The 21,234-nt window shown below is 47.4% G+C and overlaps 3 protein-coding genes across 6 annotated transcripts; 1 reads left to right on the top strand and 2 right to left on the bottom strand.

The window, feature by feature from the left end:
• Nucleotides 1–223: 223 nt before the first annotated feature.
• On the bottom strand, nt 224–4,024 carry SNIP1 (Smad nuclear interacting protein 1). The gene is made up of 4 exons (XM_082329767.1): nt 3,833–4,024; nt 3,649–3,745; nt 2,501–3,090; nt 224–1,835 (listed from the first exon to the last, which is right to left on the bottom strand). Exons 1-4 carry the CDS (start codon nt 4,012–4,014, stop codon nt 1,568–1,570), a joined length of 1,137 nt encoding a protein of 378 aa, XP_082185893.1. The 5' UTR covers nt 4,015–4,024; the 3' UTR covers nt 224–1,567.
• Nucleotides 4,025–4,156: 132 nt separating this feature from the next.
• Nucleotides 4,157–7,762, top strand: DNALI1 (dynein axonemal light intermediate chain 1; the record flags this gene model as incomplete). The annotated part of the gene is made up of 6 exons (XM_082329768.1): nt 4,157–4,234; nt 4,278–4,453; nt 4,540–4,709; nt 5,536–5,714; nt 5,986–6,150; nt 7,659–7,762. 6 exons carry the CDS (start codon nt 4,157–4,159, stop codon nt 7,692–7,694), a joined length of 804 nt encoding a protein of 267 aa, XP_082185894.1. The 3' UTR covers nt 7,695–7,762.
• A 932-nt stretch (nt 7,763–8,694) lies between these two features.
• GNL2 (G protein nucleolar 2) lies at nt 8,695–20,673 on the bottom strand (the record flags this gene model as incomplete). Of its 4 annotated transcripts, none has more annotated exons than XM_082329763.1 (16): nt 20,481–20,673; nt 20,310–20,394; nt 18,989–19,083; nt 18,367–18,506; nt 17,065–17,249; nt 16,513–16,579; nt 15,045–15,203; nt 14,376–14,489; nt 13,447–13,575; nt 12,615–12,719; nt 12,346–12,504; nt 12,093–12,200; nt 11,307–11,740; nt 10,556–10,635; nt 9,728–9,828; nt 8,695–8,844 (listed from the first exon to the last, which is right to left on the bottom strand). In XM_082329763.1, exons 1-16 carry the CDS (start codon nt 20,542–20,544, stop codon nt 8,695–8,697), a joined length of 2,175 nt encoding a protein of 724 aa, XP_082185889.1. In that variant the 5' UTR covers nt 20,545–20,673. The 4 variants fall into 4 exon arrangements, with proteins under 4 accessions (XP_082185889.1, XP_082185890.1, XP_082185891.1 ...); XM_082329764.1 differs by having other exon boundaries at nt 14,376–14,486; XM_082329765.1 differs by lacking the exon at nt 20,481–20,673 and adding an exon at nt 19,393–19,934 and having other exon boundaries at nt 20,310–20,395.
• Between the last annotated feature and the right edge of the window lie 561 nt (nt 20,674–21,234).

Raw genomic sequence — 21,234 nt, 5'->3', positions numbered from 1 at the left:
GTCGGGGGCACAGAAGAAGCCACCTGGCCCACACCCGGGTAAGAAAGGCCCGGGCAGGGGCTGCGGTACAAACCCTCCACAGTCACAGCCTCCCAAGTACACAAATCACGCAATTTTTTTTTTTTTTAAAACTTATTTGGTGTCCTTAATACTGAAACGAGCACTGAAAGTTCATCTATTTCAAGGCACATAAAGGAAAAAAAAAGGGACACTAGAAAAACATTACAACTAAACGTAATGAGGGCTAAATTTACAAATTCTTTATTTAAAAACCCCTAGAGTATATATAAAGGAGATCCTCCTAGTCAAAACTCATTCTACCTACCGTTTGAAAACCGACGTCAATGCCCCATATTTACATCATAAATGTTCCAGCCTGTGTATACAGTATGCAACACTTGTATACACAAAGTATATACACGGCAGGTATGAATAGCTTGTGACCACAGAACAAACATCCAGGCTAATTAGTAAACAGTGTGGAAAATATACATTTCTTATACCATAAAGCAGTCGGGAGAAGACATCCAAAAATATGCAAGATGCGAGTACTTTCAGTGAGCGGACTTGTTGTTTCTCTTCCTAAAGCATTGTTTTGTTTTACGGGGGAGAAGGCCATTTTGAACCAGTGACTTGTGTAACTTTTTATAAAAAGAAAACTTAAATAGTGCAAACTCTGGTTAAAAAACGTCACCACATAAAAGGTATTTCTGCGTAATAGAAACAAAACCAAGGAGAAGCTGTTCCCGGGGCAGGGGTGGTATCAGAATAAAGGCCCCGGCTTCAGACCCAGACACTCAACATCCCGGAAGAGTTTCAGCACCGTACGTTGGAACGCGTACTGGGCAGACCCCGACCTAGACCTCAGCCCCCAAATCACAGCAGCCTCACCTAAAATCCCAGGAAGCGTTTAAATTCCGTTTCAAGTTACCTTGCAGTTTTCAGGTAGTGCGTTCCAGTGAAATCCCGTCCCTGAAAGCGATCACCAGGCAAACCAGCTCCCCGGAACATACAAATCCAAGAGGCTTTGCGACATTTCTGCCTTTTTCACAGCGAGCCTGGTAAATTCTCCTGTCTGGAACTCCTAACAGGCAAAGGAATTTGGCAAACTCTACCAAACAAAACATGTTACAAAATGCATCGGGTTACTTTCTAACTAATATTTCAGTTAAGTAGCATTTTCAAAGGGCTAGGACAAAACAATTAATAAAAGTCATTTGAAATATGCCAGCTGTGTTTTACATCCTTTCCTAGAAGAGGACAGTCTTTCAACAGTTGTTGAATATTTCCAGCATCAGAGCTTTCACCTTCAGGTGCTCTTTTGCTTGTCAGGGGGAAAAAAGGCGAAAAAAAAGCAAGCTGTATTTCCTGATATGCAGAACTATCAAAGAGGAATAATCAGTGAAGTCCCCCAAAATAAACTACGAGAACTGATCAGCAACAGAAAAAGGACTTTAAGGCAATACGAGGCATCAGTGCTGCGATGCTCCGATGTTTACATCCCAACGCATATTCAACTGCAAAGAATTTCTCTCCCCTGCTCCCCCCCCAATTTCCTCCTCATCTGTTAACTGTCGGACTCTTCCTCCTTCTCCTCCTCCTCATCATCATCGTCCTTTGTGTTGGCCTCAGATTTATCTGAAGATTCATGGAGAAGAACGTATTCCCTGCTACTGAACCCAAACTTCAGTACATCCTTTTCCTTTAGTTCGTAATAACGCTGAGGTTCAATCCGCTGGTTATTTAGAAAAGTGCCATTCCCAGAGCCCAGGTCGATGATGTAGGGCCTTACTCTGCGGCCAACGGTACCATCGGCGCGAGTGTACTCCACGAGCCTAGCAAAACAAAAAACACCGTTTCAATCACAACAGCGAGAGACAGAAAACGTACTCCAAAAGCAGACGGGTTTTCCAACGCAGGAGCCCCAGCGCAGGTAATACTTATCTGTGCTTGCAGAGATCTGAACAAGCCTGGAGAGAGCAATGAGAGACTGTGTGAGACTGAGCGGATTCTGACAGACCGCGTCACCTTCTAAAACTTCCGATGCTGTAACACGGTAATTCCTACAGCAGAACAGATGGCTGTTCCCTAAGAGAGCATCTTTGTCTTCAGCAGCAGGCAACCCCTGCTGCTTCAGAGGAGCTCAGCAGACTTTGTTGTGAAAGACCAAATGAAAAAAAACCTCTCCCCGAAACACTTTTACTGCCAATTACACCTGCCGGTTTATTCCAGTTCAGCTACACGCACAGTTCCGTGTTTAACCCTGCTGTGTTATTTGTCTTACTAAAAGGCTGCTTGTGGCTAAACGAGAGGAATTACAGATCTTTTTGATTACTGCTAGGATGATATGCAGCCATCAAACACAAATTCCATCTCTCTCTAACGTACTTACAGCAAACTCGTACCGCTCAACTGCGCACATCCAGGTTTTGTTTGTTTGGTTTTTCCTTCAGAAGCTCCTGAATAATCCTGTTTCACCAGCAGGCAGAGTTATACTCACCGGTACTGAAACACAGCATGCTGCTTTGAGCAGGAGGGGTGGTCAATAGGGATATCTGCGATCCTGCGGTGCCTGCCCAGGAGATAAGCACTCTGCCTGTGAATGTACATGACCGGGAGAAACTCATCGTTTTTGAAAGGATAGAGGCGCCATCGCTTCTTCGGAATCCGAGCTTCGGGGGGCTCGCTGTACTTAATCACAACACCTCGGAAAGTGTTGGTATCCTCTAGAAGCGCACCAGACAGTTCAAAGCTTGGCTTCTCTTTGTTTACAGCAGCTTTTTCTTTAGGTTTGTTCTCAGATTGCCTGAGTTCTGGATTCTGGTCAACACCACTGCCTTCGTTATTTTGTCGATGCTCTCGTCTTCTCTCGTTATAGAACTCCCTCTCCGCTTGCTGCTCACGGATGTTCTGAACATCCCTCTCTCGCTCGTGGCCTCGAACTCCAGGCCTTTCGTTTGGATTCTTCCTTCTGTCTGAGTGGTCTCTGTGTCTGTCTCTGTCACCGCTTCTGTCTCTCCTGTGTTCTTGTTCTGATGAGTATCTCTGCTTTCGCTCCTCGTTTCCTCTACGACAATGATCATCTCGCTCCTGTAACGAAGAATCGCTTATAGTGACGTATTCAGAATTCGAATGAAAGAGGAGCGAATCTACCTCAGCTTTTAAGAAAACCACAACCCTACACACGGAGAACACGTACTTGGATGCGTTGCGTGCAGATCTAACACAAAGCGAGAGAAACTTATTTCCTGGCCAAACTATTGGGATTCCTACAATTTGCGCAGAATAAAGCAAAATGAAGAAAGGGCGCGATGCATCACCTGCTCCGGGCACATGAAGACGCTCACGGGGCCGCCAGCCTCAGGGGCAAAGGCCGGGCTCACGCACACGTGTGAGCACCCGGGCACTCACGGCACAGCCCGAGGTGGGCAGCGGGAGCTATTAAACCCCCAGGACCCTGCTCTTCCTCAGGCGCCGCGCCACAGGGACTAGAAGAGGATAACTGCCAGGCGAGAAGTGGTTTTTCGTACCTGGCACGGCCGAGTCTCGCAGGAACAGCTGCCGTAGCGGAGCCGGGGAGGGCGCAAGGCCCCGCCGACGCCTCGGCGGGCAGGACCGGGCCTCGCTGCTACCGACAACGCGATTTACCTGCTTCACCTTGACGGCGGCGTGGTGCGGGCTGCGGCTCCTCCTGCCCCGCGGGGACCGGCTCCTGCGCCCGGACTTGCTCTTCCTCTTGGGCGATCTTGAAAACAGCGAGAGGAAGGGTGAGCTGCGGAGCCGCGGCCGGGCCGGGCGCAGCGCGGGGCCCGCGGCCCTCGGGCGGCCCTACCTGCTGCTCCTGCCGCGGCTGCCCTGGCGCTGCCCGCCCGGGCCCCGCCGCTCCTCGGCCGGCGGCGACTGGCTGCCCCGCGCCGAGCGGGAGGCGGAGCGCCGGGGGCTCCGCTTCTCGGCCTTCACCGCCACCTCCCGCCGCCGCCGCTCCCCCCGCCGCCGCTCGGCCGCCGCCTCCATGGCGCCGCCGGCCGCCACAAAGGGAAGTGCGCGCCGCTTCCGGTCCGCGCGCCGCCGCCCGGAAGCACTTCCGGCGGGCGCCTTCTGCGCCTGCGCCCTCCGCGCGGCGGCCGTCGCCATGGCGACAAGGGCCGCGGCCGCCATGATCCCGCCGCCGGACTCGCTGCTGCGGTACAACCCGCCGGTCCTCGTCAGCCGCCGCACGGAGAAGCGCTCCCCCGGGGTGAGCGGGGCCGGGCGGGCCGGGGCGGCCGCGGGCTGAGCGCCGCCCGCGCCTACCGCGCTCCGCTCTCTCTCTCCCCCCGCAGGCCCGCCCGCTGAAGGGGACCCCGCCGCCGCCCGCCTCGACGGGGCCCGTCCCGCCGCCCCCCCGGCCGGCGGCCGCCGCTGAGTCCGCGAAGCAGCCGCAGGAGATCCTCAACGCCATCCTGCCGCCGCGGTGAGCGGGGCCGGGCCCTCCCGCGCCTGGCAGCGCCCGGCCGGGCCCGCGGGGCGCCCGGTGACGCCCGGTGCTTGTCGTGGCAGGGAGTGGGAGGAGGAGAACCGGCTGTGGGTGCAGGAGGTGTCCAGCGCTCCCAGCACCCGCCTGGACGTCGTCCATCTGCAGGAGCAGCTGGACCTGCGGCTGCAGCAGCGGCAGGCGCGGGAGACCGGCATCTGCCCCGTCCGCAGGGAGCTCTACGCGCAGTGCTTCGGTCAGTGCCCAGCGAAAGCCGTCGCTCCGCGGCCTCTCCCCGACCCCAATCCACGTCCCCGTCAGCGCTCCTCCGTCCGGAAGGCTTAACGCAGCCCCGGTGCCCACGGGGCAGGGCTGAGGGGTGCCGGCGAGGGAGGCTGAGCGGGGCAAGGGGGCTCTTCCAGCAGCCGCGCTCCCTTCCCTCTCGGCCTCCAGCTCCTCAGCGCTCTGCGGATCAGACCGGCGTGACCATTAAAAGCTGGCAGCGTAGGCAGGGGTTATACGGCGCATTTTACAGTGCCCTCTTGTTCACAAAGCTGAGACTCAAAAAACATGTCGTAAAGGTATGCTTACACATCCGTAATAGCAAAAGATGCAAAGAAGCTTCAAATTCTTAGTTGTACTTAACCCCAACAGTTAATTTAAAATAACTTAAACCACTGCACAACTGTTAAGCTCTCTTACGCACTCTGACGACGTGGTGTCGGTCTTCCAAACGCAAGAGACTCGCTGGTTTGAGCACAATTCCTCTGGAGGCTCTTGGCTCCTCTGGAGGTTTCCTGATAAGTAAAAACATCATTACAAGTTTTTAGGTGTTTGCTGTTACAGCTTTAGTAGATGGGTATCACTGTTGTTACCATAGGTTCTGTACCAGCACCCTGCTTTTATTTGCTGGCACTTGATGCTATAGCTGTAACGCAACAACAACAAAAATTGTGACTCTCTCTAGTTTGTGGTGCAGAGAATAGGTAAGACAACAAGCTCTGGACCCTGAGTGTATCCAGCACTCCCAGCTAAATGTGCAGCAGCTACTCTAACTAGATTGTTTCACCCTTTCTTTAAAGATGAGTTGATCCGTGAAACTACAATTAACTGTGCAGAGCGAGGACTGCTGCTGCTCCGAGTCAGGGATGAAATCCAAATGACAATTGCTGCTTATCAGACCTTGTACGAGAGCAGCGTTGCGTTTGGCATGCGGAAGGCACTGCAAGCTGAGCAAGGCAAATCTGACATGGAAAAAAGAGTAAGTTGGGCTCTTAATTCCATAATGTAGTTTTCTGCAGGTGATACAGCGTAAGAATATTACGTACAACATTTTATATGAAATCAGTTATTTCTATTTCCACTGGATGGCAGTAAAGATCATCAAAATACTCATCTTACTGGTTTCCTAGGGCTTAATTGCACTTCATAAATTATCTGCTAAAGACTGCACAACATACAACTTTGTCCCATCTTAACTGAAAATCGATTATTAACAAACAAAACTTGAGAGATCTGTCCTCTTTTCCGAGATTGCAGAGCTAGAAGAGGAAAAGCGGGAGCTGGAAAGGCAAGTGAGTGAAGAGAAAGCTAAATGTGAAGCTGTTGAAAAGCGTGAAAGTGAAAGGCGACAGATAGAAGAGAAGAAACACACTGAAGAGGTTCAGTTCCTGAAACGAACAAATCAACAGCTGAAGGTTAGTAAAAAAACGCCATTCCAAATAGTAATGGTAAAACTTCTCACTTTGTATTTAGAAAGATCTAAAAATAATTTTCTCCTTATGGTTTTAGAAGTGTTACATTTATGATGCATTTGGATTGATGTTCCACTTACTTTAAATTCTCAGTGAAATGGGAAAATAGTGCTTTTGCATTCTCTGCTTCCTTGCTCAGTCAGTCATTGGTCGTTACTAGTGAACCCGAGGATGCAAACAGCAGGTCAGATTAATTGCATCCTAGTCGTACACGCATTTGCCAGGGGGAGATCAGGATTTGTTCAGCAAACGATCGATTGTCATAGCCAGCTGGAGAAGAGCAGACGCGTGCAGCTGAACCCCCAGCGCAGAGGCTTCAAACTTGACTGATACCCCAGGAATCTGTTCTGAATAACTCGACTGTGAGGTTAGAATGGTTAGCACCCCTTCTCGACTAGAAAATAGAAAATCTAGCGAAGGCAAATTAAGATGTTTTGGTTCTTTGCCCTTGGCCATTAAAGTTGGCTCCCTGATAACAAGACACACCATTTAACATTAAATATTACCTAATAAGAACAACTGTGTACTTACGCAGTAGGGACTGCATGATTGCAGGAGTAATTCTGTGCACACTCCTTTGTGAAAACAGAGCTTCTGCTCATTACTCTGCTTTTGAAAGGAAGAAATCCCACATCGTTTGAGTAAAGAAAAAACGTTACCGTAAACAACGTTAAATGTACAGTTAAAAATATTCCCTTTACACCGAGCTGCTTTCCTTATCTTCGCTGTTCCTCCTTTCTAAACCATTAACGTCTTCAGGCCATCTTGGAATGTTTTAGGGCACAAAACAGAATAACCATTAGATCAAATGCATGTTGCCACTGAATCCCTTTCTTCCTGGAGGTACAGGTATTGTAGCAGCTGTGCATGCACCACGGTTGTGTATTGCGACGGCAGCCGTAGGAAGAGGACAATCTAAGAGCCCTGCAAGCCTCATGCGCTACGCGCTCCCGAAGCACGGGGAGCTCGCCCATCAATCTACTAATTGGGTGTCAAGTTGTCTCAGGAACTGAAAAAATTGCCATTCCCAGCTACTTTTGTCCCAGAGTCAGAGTTTGTGTTCCAAATGCTAGAAAGCCAAATATTTAATTTAGCTAACATAGTCCAGCCTGAAATCAGAGAATTCAGACCACTGTTTCAACAGCTTTTATTTAATTTCCTTTTCAATGCTTTACATTATAAAATGAGTCTTTCATTGTATGGAACCGCGGCCAGCTCTTTTCTTCTCCGAATGCACCAAGTGCGTATGCCAAGAATGAAAAGCTAATTTATAAAACATGTAAGGAATGGAATAGCTAGGGAAAAAAGCCCTGGCCTGCTTCTCTTGAAGTCTTGCAGCATCCCCCAGCTCCTCGCTTTGAATATCTAACAGACAATTTATCAGCGTACAGCACTGTGCGTTTATTTTTTAGGTTGAATCTAAATAACTTACTGTCTCATTTGTTTTTCAGGCCCAACTTGAAAGCATCATTGCACCAAATAAGTAGATTTTTTTTGTTGTCCTCCAGGCAGCGCTCCGAAGAGCTGTCAGAGCAAGAAGTTTGCAATTAGTGACAAAGATTTGTCTTCATAAAAGTGTCTTGCATTTTCACTTACTGGTAACTGAAGGCAGCGTAATTGTATTCTTTCTTTCTTTTTTTCTCGAAGAGTTGAAATTCAAGAGCTTCGTTAATTACTGCACCCTCTTTCAATGCCGTCTCAGCATTCAGCTCCTTGAATAGTGAACCTGTCTGGGACTTGCCTGTTGGTAATACGCTAGATGACTTTCAAAGCAATAAACTAATAAATGATTTTATGTGCAAGCCTCTCTGTAATATTATTTCTTTGAAAAGGTTGTAGAAAATTCAGAAAGAATATACGCAGTGTCTACAATAAATGTAAGTCACGTTCACTAAGAATCAAATCACAGGCAATTCTTGGACAGGCGTTCGGAGGGCGTTTCCTCGAGTACGTGCAAGTTGGTGTTAATTGTACATCGAAATCCCTTGTCAGAGCCATTAGTAGTAACCTAGGATGAGCAATGCCAAAGCTCTCTACGAGGTTATTCCTGAGGAAACAAAGGGGTACGACACCATTCCAAGCGTCACTTCTCAGCGGAAGCAAATGAAATCTTTACTCGAGGTACCTGTGTAACTAGCTGGTTATAGGTAGCAAGCAGGCATGGGAAAGATAATTCACTGTAGTCATACGAAAAACTCCATAAAGGTCGTTTCTGGGGGGAAAATAAACCAAACCAAACCACTGAATAACGCGTCAGGATGTGTTTTGCCAACGCAGTGTTTACTGGCCTTAGCTGGTGATGCAGAAAGATGCAGATCTCCAACTGCAGACAGAACTTTCAGATGATGCAGAAACAGAGTGAGACGCTACTCCTGGGAACAAGACAGACAAGTCAAACTGGGCTTTGAATGGGAGCTACAAGCGTTGTATTAAAAAAACCCACTGCATACTAGAGCTGTTTTATGTAAAATTTAATAGAATAATCAGTTATTGCTTATGTTTGTATTTCTTGTTCTTTGATCTTTGTCCCTCCAAGCCAGTTTTCTTCTTGTTCTTATTCTTATTTTTCACGTTGTGAGTATCATAATACCGGACTCCAACTTTCTTGGACCGCTGCTGCCTCTCAGCTCGTCTCCTCTGTAAATACACACAAACCACGTTAGCAAATCCACAGTATCCACAGCCTGAATTTGTTTGCATTCTTTCAAATGTTGTTCACTTTGCCACATGCCTCAAGTAAAATAATTCCAAACAAAACACTACCGATGTGAATATACAGACATCTGTATGGAATCCACCCACCCATGCTCTTAAAATGTTACAAAACAGGCTTTAATCTTTTCAATAGCAGTAAACAAGATACAAGAAGCAACCCGATGTGCAGTCACGTAAGAGCTCTGTAACAGAAGATGTGACAGAACATTCACAAACGGAATTGAGTCTTCCGCACCCCTCTGACAGTCCTAACAGCCCACAGCAACGCTCCAAAAAGCCCCTGCTGTACAAGCGTGCTTACGAATCACTTTCAAAGTCCTGCAGACAGATTATTTCACTCGGTATTTAAGTTATTCTAGAAGAATTGTTTTGACTTGACTAACACGAACAGAAAATAGCAGCAGCTCTCTTTGAAGAGAGAACAGTACTGCCCATCTAGTTCCAAATTCTCCCATCTCCCAGCACTTAGACCCCTGCTCCCGTAACAGCATCAGCGGGCAAGCTAAGGCTGAAGGCAGAAGAGTTATCCCCGAAGGCTTCTCCCCTCACCGCTCTTCTGTCGTGGTTACCTGCTGGACCCTTTTAGGGGTCCATGCTCAGCTGGAACGTGCCGCTGTCACATCTCACGGCAGCAGCAAGTCACCCTGCCTTCACAGTCCCCCCACCTCCGCGACAGTCCCTGCGCTCCCTCCCTCCTGCGAGTGCCCAGTCTCAAAGCTCCCAAGTGATAACGGGCAATCTATGTACAAAGAAAGCCAGCAACATTACTCTGCTCATTTGTTTTACCACAAGAGATCACACTCACTTCTTTGGATGTAAGCTTCTTGCAAGGCTGTTTACCCAAATGGTCATCATCATCATCATCTTCCTCTTCTGCTTTCCTTTTCCTTTTCTTCTCTGTGCTGCCTGCAAACAGCAGAGATCACTACTCAGGCATCCTCCAAAACACCCATCTGTTTGCAGAACTTAAGACTGGGGTCACCATTCCATCTACTTCAGCAAAGCATTCCTTTGGTCGTATTTTAATAGCTTCTACCAAAACAGCACGCGTCCTCCTTGCCAGAGAATCACTGGCTATTACTATGAAAACTGCTCTTGAGCAGCAGATTGCTTAAAGCCCCATGCAAGTCCAGAAGGATTTCATAGCCTTGTCAGAATAGGGTTCTCCCACAGGATTTTGCCTTTAATCAAACTTACTATGGAAACTGAAGCCACAGCCTCTTGAAGTCACCACAGTAAAACCTACAGCCTGAAGTGGCTCTGTGCTTTTATAATGTCGTAAAACCCTTCCACTCCCTTCTGTGTAACATTAAACCACGTGGAATGGAAGTTGCTCAGACTGCAATCTGCCCATAGCACCATTCTTTTGGAAATACAACATATGTCTTCACTTCACCCTCATTCACTAGTAGAGGGACATATCTTCCTGTATGTCAGACAGGTGTTCTACAGGCAGGCTACAGCAAGGTCGTCAGGCAGCCCTTAGGTTAGCTATGGAAATATTTCAATGGCTTTAGGGGAAAAAGGACTTGCAATCAGGAGCTAATGAACGCTTCTCCCCCTAACTCCCTCTCTTCTCTTGCTTATGGCATTTCCAAATGTAGATTGAGAACATCTGCTGATCTTGTTTTACCTCTGTCTTCAGTTTCTTTGGGTTCTTCAGACTTCTGCATGGATTTTGCAAACACTTTTTCAGTCAGCTGCTTAGGGATTCTACAAAAGATAAAATAAGCAATAAAAGAATGTCGCAACAAAATGTAACCATCTCCGAGAAGCAATCACCCTCCAATAGATCCCAGCAGCCTGTCAGCAGCAAAGCCACAGCCTTTGCACCCAAAAAACATATTACACTAATCTCGTCTCTGGAGTTACTGCGCTTGTGAGCTGCACAAAGGGACAAAAAGTAACACTTAACCTTGAAATCTTAGTCCTCACAAAGCTGGTGGATGAGCCTTGCTGAAACTGGACCTGCTGTATGAGTTAGGATACTCCTGTACACGCGTGGGGACCCAGCTGGCATATCCAGGTAGGACATTAGCCTTGGTATTGCTCAAGAAAGAGCCCAACATCAGGGAGAGATGTAATATCACTTCCCAGAATACCAACAGATTTCTAATCCATAGCTTAAGAGGCAGCTTTCCAAAAGTGAGAACATTTTTAGTTATGCTGGTAAATAGGACTTTTTGGAATAATCTTTCAAAAAACAAACTGCTGCTTAGCCAAAGTTCAAATATTTATGGCTAAAATAGATAAGCTGTGGCAACTTGTGTGTGGCAACAGAGGAACCAGTCAAGCAAGTCATGAATGGAGTGAGACTACAGCAGAACCACAATAACCCTTTTCCCCCCTGCGAAATATTTGAATCACTGAGCAGATTCAGATACCTTATTGCTGAGAATCTCTTGGCTTTGGCTTTATCCAGAAATTTTTTGTATTTTGCAATCTTCTCCTCCAAAGCCTTAAGAACTGCCTTAGAGCTCTCCCTGGCACCTGGTACAGCCAGCTGAGATTCCTCCTCTACTGAACCTTCTGGTTGCTCCTTTTCCTCCTTCTCCTCTTCCTGCTCCTCCTCTCCAGAAGAATCACTGTCTGTTTCATCAAAGCCTGGCACATCTACAGGAACCAGGTCTTCTTCTGAGAACTCAGGTGCCACATTAATCCTCCCAAAGTTCTGCCGAACATGTGACATGAGCTGCTTAATTTCAGTGTCTGTATTCTTCTTCTCTTCTGCTGGCTCCACACTTGATGCTACCGACTCAGAGATTTTCTTCTCGTTATTATCTTGGCTTGATGTCATAGCTACTTCCAACGCAGGAGGCTACAAGAAAGAGCGTCACGGATATATTATCTACAAAGTCTGTCCCATCATCTCTGAGAGCAATTTCCATTGCATCTCTTTGGAAAAAGCCTAAGATGACAGCCTAACGATGTGATAGTTACTGACATTTCTGGTAGTCAGATGAATGCAAAACGGCTCGGACATCTCTGTGAAGAGCATTGCTGCCCGGTCCTCACCAAATTCAAGTGAGTGTCACCTGAAGCACCAGACTCGGGCAGAGCCCAAGACGTGCACTGCCCAAGTTACATGGCACTCTGGGAAAAACAGCAGTGAATACCATTAGGAAAACTGAATAATGTGAGAAGAAGAGGCAGGAGCATCACATTCTCACCTGAGGACCCGTTTCTGCATTCGGAGGCTTCACAAAGAACGGAATTCTGCCTCTCTGCCAGTCATTGAGAACCATCTTGCTCACAGTTTGTATGTCAGGCTCACCACCCTGAAAGAACCCAGTAACAATTTATGTCCACGTTTCCAGGGCATGCCACCTTTCTATTACCTGTAAGCAACAAATATTTGTGTTTCTCATGTTCAGTAACAGGCCACATGCTCTTCCAGCCTGCAAATGCAGAAAGTTGTCACACCTTTAGCAGTTTTCCAGTCCTAGAAGCAAGTTTCTCAAGGAAGTCTTCTGTATCCTCCCAGGAATCAATTTTATATGTCTTTCTGATGTACTCTGGTTTGGCTCTTTCCAGCACGGCACTAATGTGATCTTCAGGGCTCTTAATCTTTTCAACTTGAACCTGAAAACGAATGGTAGAATATCAACCCTTTGGAAAGTGTGCATTCATTTCCTTGAACCCATCATGTTAACAACGGCAAAGATTTTCCAGCATTTAGAGCCGATACATACCACTCCCTTCAGCACAATGTCTGTCTCCGTGTCTCCAGATGGATAAACTACACCTGGGCAGTCGATGAGAAAAATGCGCCGCATCAGGGTAATGTATTGCCACACCTGAAAGGGATCAGGAGTTCCCCGTGTTACCTCCTTCCACAGACAGCCCTCCGTTCTGCTTTTTAAATGCACGGTTCTAATACACAGGAGTCATCTTAGGAACTTGGTATTAACACACAGAAACAGAATATAACTTGGCACTTTTGTCAGCTAGCCAAGACATATTGCACCTTGCTCCTTCTCTATCAGCCAATGCTATCCCTAAGGTTTCGCATCGAACTACTAACTCACAGGACCAAGGTGAGGAAACTAAAATCACGACAAACTCTGATATTCTGTGGTTTTCCTCTTCCATGATCCTTAACTTTAGTGATACTTAGGAGTAAAATGAACAGGCTAGCAAGGAAGATTCCTGTAACTTTGTCTTCTTGTTTATTGTCACATTCCTGAAGAACAGAGTTAGAAAACCAGCACTAACAGAGCCTGACAGCACAAATATACCCAATTAGTTGATTTGGGAAAGCGCAGACACTGAGTCAGGGCAGCTGAGCATTCAGAGATCACAGCGCTACAGTACAGGGAGAGCGGGAACTCAGAAATGCTTGCAGTAGCAGCGCTTCAGAGCAAAGCCTGTCCATCAGCCACTCCTCAGACTCAGGGTCACACAGCCTGTACAGTTCAAGTGCTAGACTTGAAAACGTCATTGAGCTAATTTTACATGAATTCTGCCTTTGACAACGCACTTGCCTAATTAATTTTTATCTTTGATGTAGGGATCTCTTCCTACCTTTGTTTCACCTGCAATAGGGGCCACATTGCAGACCTTCTTAGACCGTAATGTATTGATCACTGAGCTTTTCCCAACGTTCGGATAACCAATAAAACCCACGCTGATCTGTTTCTTGTCAGAGTGTAACTGTTAAGAAATAACACATCTTATTACCACCTCACAGAGAAAGACAGAGTTACTACTACAGTTCTGAGCATGTGAGCAGCTACTGTTCTCACTACATTGGAAAGCAAACAGGGCTCCCAAGCACCAGACCAAAAAATGAGATCAGCTCTTTTCTATCAGGAGAAATGTATAAGGGTACAACCAACCTGCCACGCAAGAACTCCAAGCACTGAAGAAAATATTTGCTACTTCAAAACGAAGATGTGAACACCTTGAATTCCTTGTTGCTCTAAAATTACTTGTGAACATCTTATTTAGAAAACGTTTAGGTTGAGAAACCAAGCAAATATAAACAGTAGCTGGGGACAGAATACAGACGTGGCTTGAAGAGACAGTAAGTAATCTAGAGGCAACAGAAGGTGCCTTTCTTGGAAGAATGAAGACACTTAAAAGGAGAATACCTTAACAGAATATGCATACATGCCGGCCATAAACAGGTGTGAAATATGTTCCTTTCTTCTATGCATTCAAATGAGACCTCGGAGTGTCAATGGGATACTCTGTCTACAAGAAACCTAGGCCAGAGACTGATGGTCAAACCCACGCTTTCTGGATCTCCTCAGTCTGACAAACATTTTGAACATATTTGAAGGAATATTTTCCATTTTCTCTCTAAAGAAGGGAGCTTTATTGATGGAGTCGTTTGCTGACAGAATGGCCATAAGAAAGCGTACTGAACCCCAAACGCTAACAAAACAGAAAACTCCAGACTAAACGCCCTCCCCCAAACAACAATACAAATCCCCAAAATTGTTCTGTACCTTTCCAAACTGCCTTAAAAGCTGTATGAAAGCACCTTTGCCAAAAGGGTTTGTGAGGCTGGCGTGAAAAGCAAGTGTTGGATACTCCTGGGAAAGGACAGCAACCCAGCGCTTCTGGAGAGGAAAACATTACTCGGTTAGGGATCCTGTGCTGCGGAGGCGGTGAAACGATCTGCTTATGAGCAGCAGTACACAGCATCTTCGCTTGGGTCACAAATGCAACTGTCTATGAAAATTGCTATGTAAGAACCTTTGAAGCATTTCACCAACCCAACAGCTAAAAAACTGAGTATTGTTTTTATAAAAGACAATTTCCCAAAAACGCCTTCACTGCTAGCTAAAACTAATTAGTTTAACGATATAAAGCAAACCAGCTGTGGTGGATATGGATCTTAAGCGGACTAACATTTAGGATACTCTGGAGACATCAGCTGAACTGTTAAATCCAGACAGAGGAAATAGAGAATTTGTGGCTGGTGAGTGTTGCTCAACTCAGCCAAACTTGGACAGATTTACATTGTAATTGTTACTTTTATAGCAGGCAAGCAGAGAGTTCCCATTGACCCAGTTACATTATGCCCTTTGAGACCAGCATGAGGACTGGCAACAGAATTAAAGCAGAGGCTACAAAAGGAACAAAGAAGGAATAACATGCAGGACTGTGCTTACAGTAGCCCAGGTAGGAACAAGATCACATTTGTTCAGGACAAAAATGAGATGTTTCCAGTGTTTCTCCTTTTTAAGATAAGATTCCACATGAGGGGAGCGAGTACCCATGGGATCCCTGGCATCAAGAACTTGAACAACAACATCCGATGAGTCTATCACCTGAAAAAAAAAAAAAAGAAATCACACAGAAGGAAAGAATTTTACAAAAAGACATCTGTACCTCCAAAATGAAAACCAGTAGTTTTCTAAACCGCATCATTAATTTAAAAACCTTGTATCCTTCACCAACAACTGCTACTTCCGCACAGACTAGTAAAGCTCAGACTAATATCCATTGATCCTCTGCTCTCTCTCCCCCGAACTCCCCTCCACATTCGGGCTGGACAGCTGAACAGCTTTTACCTGTTCTTAGGCACCAGGAAGGTGCTCGCAGCACTTGGGAAAGAAAACACTGCACCCAAGCAGGAAAACGAATTGCTTCAGTAGACAAAAACAATGTTCACCATCCATTCTGCAGCAATTCAATTCTGCCATTTCATAAAGGATCAGGAAGAAAGTATGTTTTCTGGATCAATATGAAACACACAACCAAGCAGGAACCTGCTGTTAGCCCACTAAGCATCTACAGCAGGGAGCTGTCGTTTTATGACTTGCTTCAAGCCAAGTGAATTTGTTTCACAGCTATTTCCTGCATTTTTGGCAGCATCTTACCGAAATCTGGTTTGCTCTATCATTCCCAGCGCTTTTAGATCTAAATGAAAAGGTTTTAAGCTACATTTGGAAATTCAGAGCAAAAGGTCAAGCAACTTCACACCTAACAGTCACTGACAAACCGCTCTTACAACCCTAATTCCTTCTCAGCCTCCATTCCTCTAGCAGCCAAGGTGGCTCACAGGGAACTGAGGGTCAGAGCCCTCCAAAGACGACCCTATCAACTTGCCAGATGTTTTTAGCCTAAAGAAACTTCGGGGTTTATTTGCAGTAAAGCCCCAGGCATCTAAGAGAAGCTAATACCTTCGCTCTGCCAGTCCATCTCAAGATCATATATTTTAAGGATGTTTGTTCCAGTGGGACGAGAGCTCAAGAATCAAGCTCAGTCAGGCAGAGATTTGAAAATTAATCTCTGCTTTCTTCTACAGCTGGCTTTTTCTGTTCCCATTTATGTACTGTATCAGTACCAGACAAAGGGTGTATGGTTTCAGGTCAGTCAGTTCAACTAGGCTGACAGGAAAGCAGCAAGGGAATGACAAACTCAGGACATCTCTGCATGAAGAAAGCCACTGTCTTAATGTTTCTAAGAAACTTTACAGCAAATTCAATTGTATCAAAGCTTCCTTAACAGAGCAATAAATGGTTTTCAGACCTTTTCTGATTATTGCTGTATAGGATTTCCAATGCTGTGCTGAAGCACCTGACTTCGTAAAGGCTGACAGACATGACTCTGCTGCAAATTATAAGCGTTGCTTACCTTGTAGAGCTCACCCCAGATTCTTCTGGACTGTCCTTTCTTATATATTTCCTCCTGTACTTCATCCCTGGAAGTGGATTAGCAGAGATGTCAGGAACAACAATAACAGGGTTACAGTGTTGTCTTCTCTAAAGCCATTTACGGACAAAAGAGGAGATGAGGCCCAAGTAACAGACAGCTGGGATTTAGCCCCCTCCCCGTCCTCCACCTTCAATCTACCCATTTGCAGAAAGATCCTACAAACATGCACTCTTCCAACAATTCCTATCTGCCCACTGGTCAGGTCCCTATCTAACCCAAAACGTGAGTTTGGAGATACTCTGACATGCAACAGAAAACAAATTATGAATAAAGACAGAAGGGTCCCATGGAAGCAACAGTCTGATTAAATACACAGGGGCAAAACGGGATTAAAAAATCCCAAATTCAGCTAATTTCACTTTCCTTACTCCTCATACAGCAGCAGCATTGATGGATGCACTAGATACTTCTTTAAAGCAAAGCTGGCCTTTCAGAAATGTAAACAACAAATAATTTCTCCTTTCCATTTACCTTACACCAGTGTCTTCTGTCACCAGGTCTCGGTCCTTGCCCTGATCGTAAGATCCTGATGAGGCTTCAGCATTCTCCACCAGCGACTGCACATCGCTTGCAGAAAGATTTGGTCTTTTCCTCTGTGATTTGGGGCCAAACGTTGACTCAAATGTTTCTGTGTCAAGAATGTGAACTCTGGAGGTCTAAGGAAAAACAGGTTGGTAAAAAAAAAAAACCACAAACACTGTTTTTTTTCACTCTCATGACATGCAGCGTGCAAGACCTTAGTTCAACACAACTCTGCAACCTGTGACAAGAGTTACAGGCACTTTCCTAACAATGTTTGAGTTCTCCAGCTTAATCTTTGAGAAACAGGAGTGGATATTTAATAAGCAACAAAACACATTGCACTTGCCAAAGAACTATGCTTCAGTTCTTTCACCATAAACGATGTCAAATGTAATTAAAGCTGCAATGATGAAAATTTAGCTGCTATCTTTGATCATTTCTTATTTTCCTAACAAGTGCACAAATCTCACCAAATTCACAGAGCTTTGTCAGGGACAATTACAATCAAAACTGTAGATTTTAAAGCCTGTAATGAATGCCAACTTTTCTTGGAATGGCATACAATTCATTGCTGAAAGAAGTAATTTGGTTTTGTAATGTACAGTTTAGTTTCTTGTAACCTTTTCCTTAATTTAGGTAACATTTTTATGACATAAACCTGGAAAGTTTCTATATGAAAAAAGAGCTAGCCAGAGTCCAAAATAATAGTTCAGACATCATGAAAGAAACCTCTTAATATCTAAAACTTGATGTACTAGAAATGAAGGCTGCACACACAAGAATTTCTGATTCAAGATAAAACGCACGTATTTGAGTTCGAATTCACCACACGAGAGCGTTTGCAGTGAGAAGCATCCTCAAAAAAAGTCCCTCTGTCACACAAGCTGTTAGAAGCGTTAGAACATAAGGTGGCAAGGTGCCGCAGTCATTAGCTGGCACGCTAACCTGGGATGTTTTAGGGTAAATTTCCTATCGGAAAATGAGAATTTCTAATAAATAATAGACCTTCTCACAAACTGCGGGGAAGGAATACGCTGTTTCTTTGCCTTCACATTCAATGTTCACAGTGATAGGCTCTCAAAAACATCCTTCCCCAAGTCATCCGCTTCGATTGCCCCTCCCAATGCTTCTAGAACACAACATTTCACCAGGCTGAGCAGAGACAGCACGATCGCCCACAGATAAACAACATTCACGACACCTCTGTGCGCATCACCCAGCCTCCACCCTGTACGGATGAACGATACTCACGTGCGGTTTAATCCGATCATAGAAAAGGGACATTGGCAACTTTCTTTGCTTCATGACCACTCTGTAAGGATCTTTCATGACAGTTTCCATCTCTTCTTGAAATTTCTGTAGGGATGATTGCTTGATCACGCGAGTATTTCCTGCATGTAAAAATAAATATTGCACCTGACCGTTCCTCATCTTAACTGCTTCAGAGACCCCAGGTACACTAAAAAAATATTAATACTCCACCTGGAATCAAAAATACCAGTGACAAAACATAGAGGATTTGACTTGAGACAAACCCCAAATTAGCACAAATAAGCCAATCCTTTTATTTCCCACCATTTAAAGAAAATTTTAAAAGTATCCCTAGGACACTTAACATACACAGGCAAACCCCGGAAAATGACCGAAGGAGACAGAATAACCACACTTTAGAGGAGTGCGAGGAAAGCAAGCACCCAAAGGACAGGTACATGCAAAGCGTGAGCCCACACCCACGGCTACGGTGGGGTTCCTTCACCCTCAGTATCTGTCCCACACAGCATTGAGCCCACAATTCTGAAATAAACACCCTCCAAACACATAAAGTTCAACAGTTTTTAAGCCTGCTGAGTCTGAAAGCTGAAAAAAAACTCACCAAACCATTTAATATTTGGTTCCACTCTTGCAACTGTGCCGGGTGCCACTGTCGACTGATACTGTAGAGGCTTAATCACTTTACCGTATTTGTTTCTAAGTGACAAATGAGAACACGTGTAAATACGCAAGAGCAGCACACCCCCCTCTAGCACTTTTGTTCACGAGACCAGAAGTACGTCCACGAAATCCAGAAAGACCCTTCATCTAGAACTGGTGCCCCTGAGATTGTTAGTGGAGATGGTACTGCCTGTAAGGGCTAATTAACTCATACGCTGGAACAGAAGAAGTGATGTCAGCCAGCGCACGCTCCTAACTCTCACCCCAGTTTGACCAGACTCTTCAAGAAGGCTGCTTATGTCAAACCAGGAATGGCTTACTGGGATGCAAAAAGCACCAACGTACCATTTCCAGTAAACACCGTTTTCTTCTCTCATGGGCTCACGTGGAAATTTTTAATCAGCGCTACCCATCAGCTGGTGCAGAACACTCATCATCAGATCACTTCCAAGCTGAGATCTGGCTTACATTTAGGAATTTTTTAAAATATGTATTTCCCAGTCTGCTCTCAAAACAAAGTGAAATCTGGCAAAACAACACAAATCTGCTAATCTGAACCAGGACTCTCAGAAACCGCGGTGGCATCTACAACATGGCAGACGCGCATGTTTACAAGGTGGGAGCTGCTCCACAGCCAGCGATTCTCAAGCAGAGCGAAGGGGCGTCTCTCAGCGAAGGAGCCGTGTGGAAGTCAGGCTCTTAAGACGTTTTGAGGGGAGCTTTTGAGTTATGTTGTTGTTTGAAATGAAGAAATTCTGGGCATTTTTGGGTTCATGACATTCCAGTGAGATCACATCAGCTGTTATGCATCATATGGTGTCCAGCTGTATTCCCCGATACGTATCGCTGGCCTGCCTGACGCTCAGGATAAGGCTTCCCAGCGCACGCTATTAACAGAAAACCATTAACGAAAACCGATGGGGCGGCTCCGTGCCAATAACCGGGCATTTTGCCATCAGAGCAAGGCCAGCTGCCCTCAGCGCGGTGCCATCTGCCACCAGAGGCCACGCTGCTGCTCTGCGCCGGCGAACGCGCTGCCCGCCCCGCCAGGCCCCGGTGCGACCCGCAGGGCCCGGCCCGGCCCCGGTGCCGACAGCGCCATTTACCGGCGCCCGCTCGCTACCGCGCCCGGCCCCGCGGGAAACCACCCCGCGCCTCCGCTCGGGCGGGCGCAGGGAGCCGCCTGCGCCCCGCGGCACCGGTAAGGGCGGCGCAGCCAGGCCGGGTCCCCCGCCGCCTCCCGCGGGCCGAGCCCCGCTCACCTCCGCTCCTTCTGCCGGTACATATTAAGGCGCCGAATGGTGGCTCGGTCCCGCATGTTGTTTCCTCCCGCGCCCCCGACGCGATCTGCGGAGACAACACAGCGTCAGGCCCGGTACGGTACGGTACGGTACGGTACCGTACAGTCCGGCCCGGCCCGGCCCCACACGTACCGGGGTTGGTGCTGGCGCGGGAGGGGTTGATGGTGCTGCGGCCCTTGTAGCGTGGCTTCACCATCCTGCTGAGCGGGGCGGGCAGCGCTCACGGCCGCACCGGGGAGAACGGGGGGAACCGAGAGGCCGCTCCGCCACACGCGCCGCACCGGACAGGAAGCGGCGGCACAAGCACTTCCGACGTGGGGGTCAGCGGCATGACGCACTTCCGCCGAGTCAGTCTTCCGGCTGCGCAGGCGCATCCCCCTGCCCTGACAACCACGTGTAGGGCCCCCCCGGTCGCCATGGCAACGCGTGGGGCTGGCCCGGCCCCGGTGTCCCCGGTCCCCCCCGCCCGCCCGCCCCGTCCCGCCGTGCCCGCGGGGCTTCCCGGGGCCTCCCCCGCCGCCTCCCTCCTCCCCGGCCGCCAGGAGCCCCCCGCGGGCGCGGCCAGAGGGGCGGCCCGGGCCGCGGGGCCCTCCCGGCTCGCCCGGCCCCGCCCGGCCCCGCCAGGCCCCGCCAGGCCGAGGTTGGCGGGCGGCAGGGCCCCGTTCGGAGCGGAGGGCGGGACGCTGCTGGCCCGGACGAGGCTCCCGCCCTGGGCAGCGGGGGGACCGCAGGCCGTTTGAAAGGAAGGGAAGGCTGTAATAAGGAGGGGGCTGGCAGAGGAGCCCTCATTGTTTGTGAAATGTTGTTTGTTCACAGAAACATAATGAGAATCATTTGGGAGCTTGGCATTGATGCGTATTTCCATTTGCAGATGAATGCATGCGGT

Source organism: Platalea leucorodia, assembly GCF_965183815.1.
Source record: "Platalea leucorodia genome assembly, chromosome: 18".
Lineage (NCBI taxonomy): Eukaryota > Metazoa > Chordata > Aves > Pelecaniformes > Threskiornithidae > Platalea > Platalea leucorodia.
This window is presented reverse-complemented; position numbering and strand designations above follow the sequence as displayed.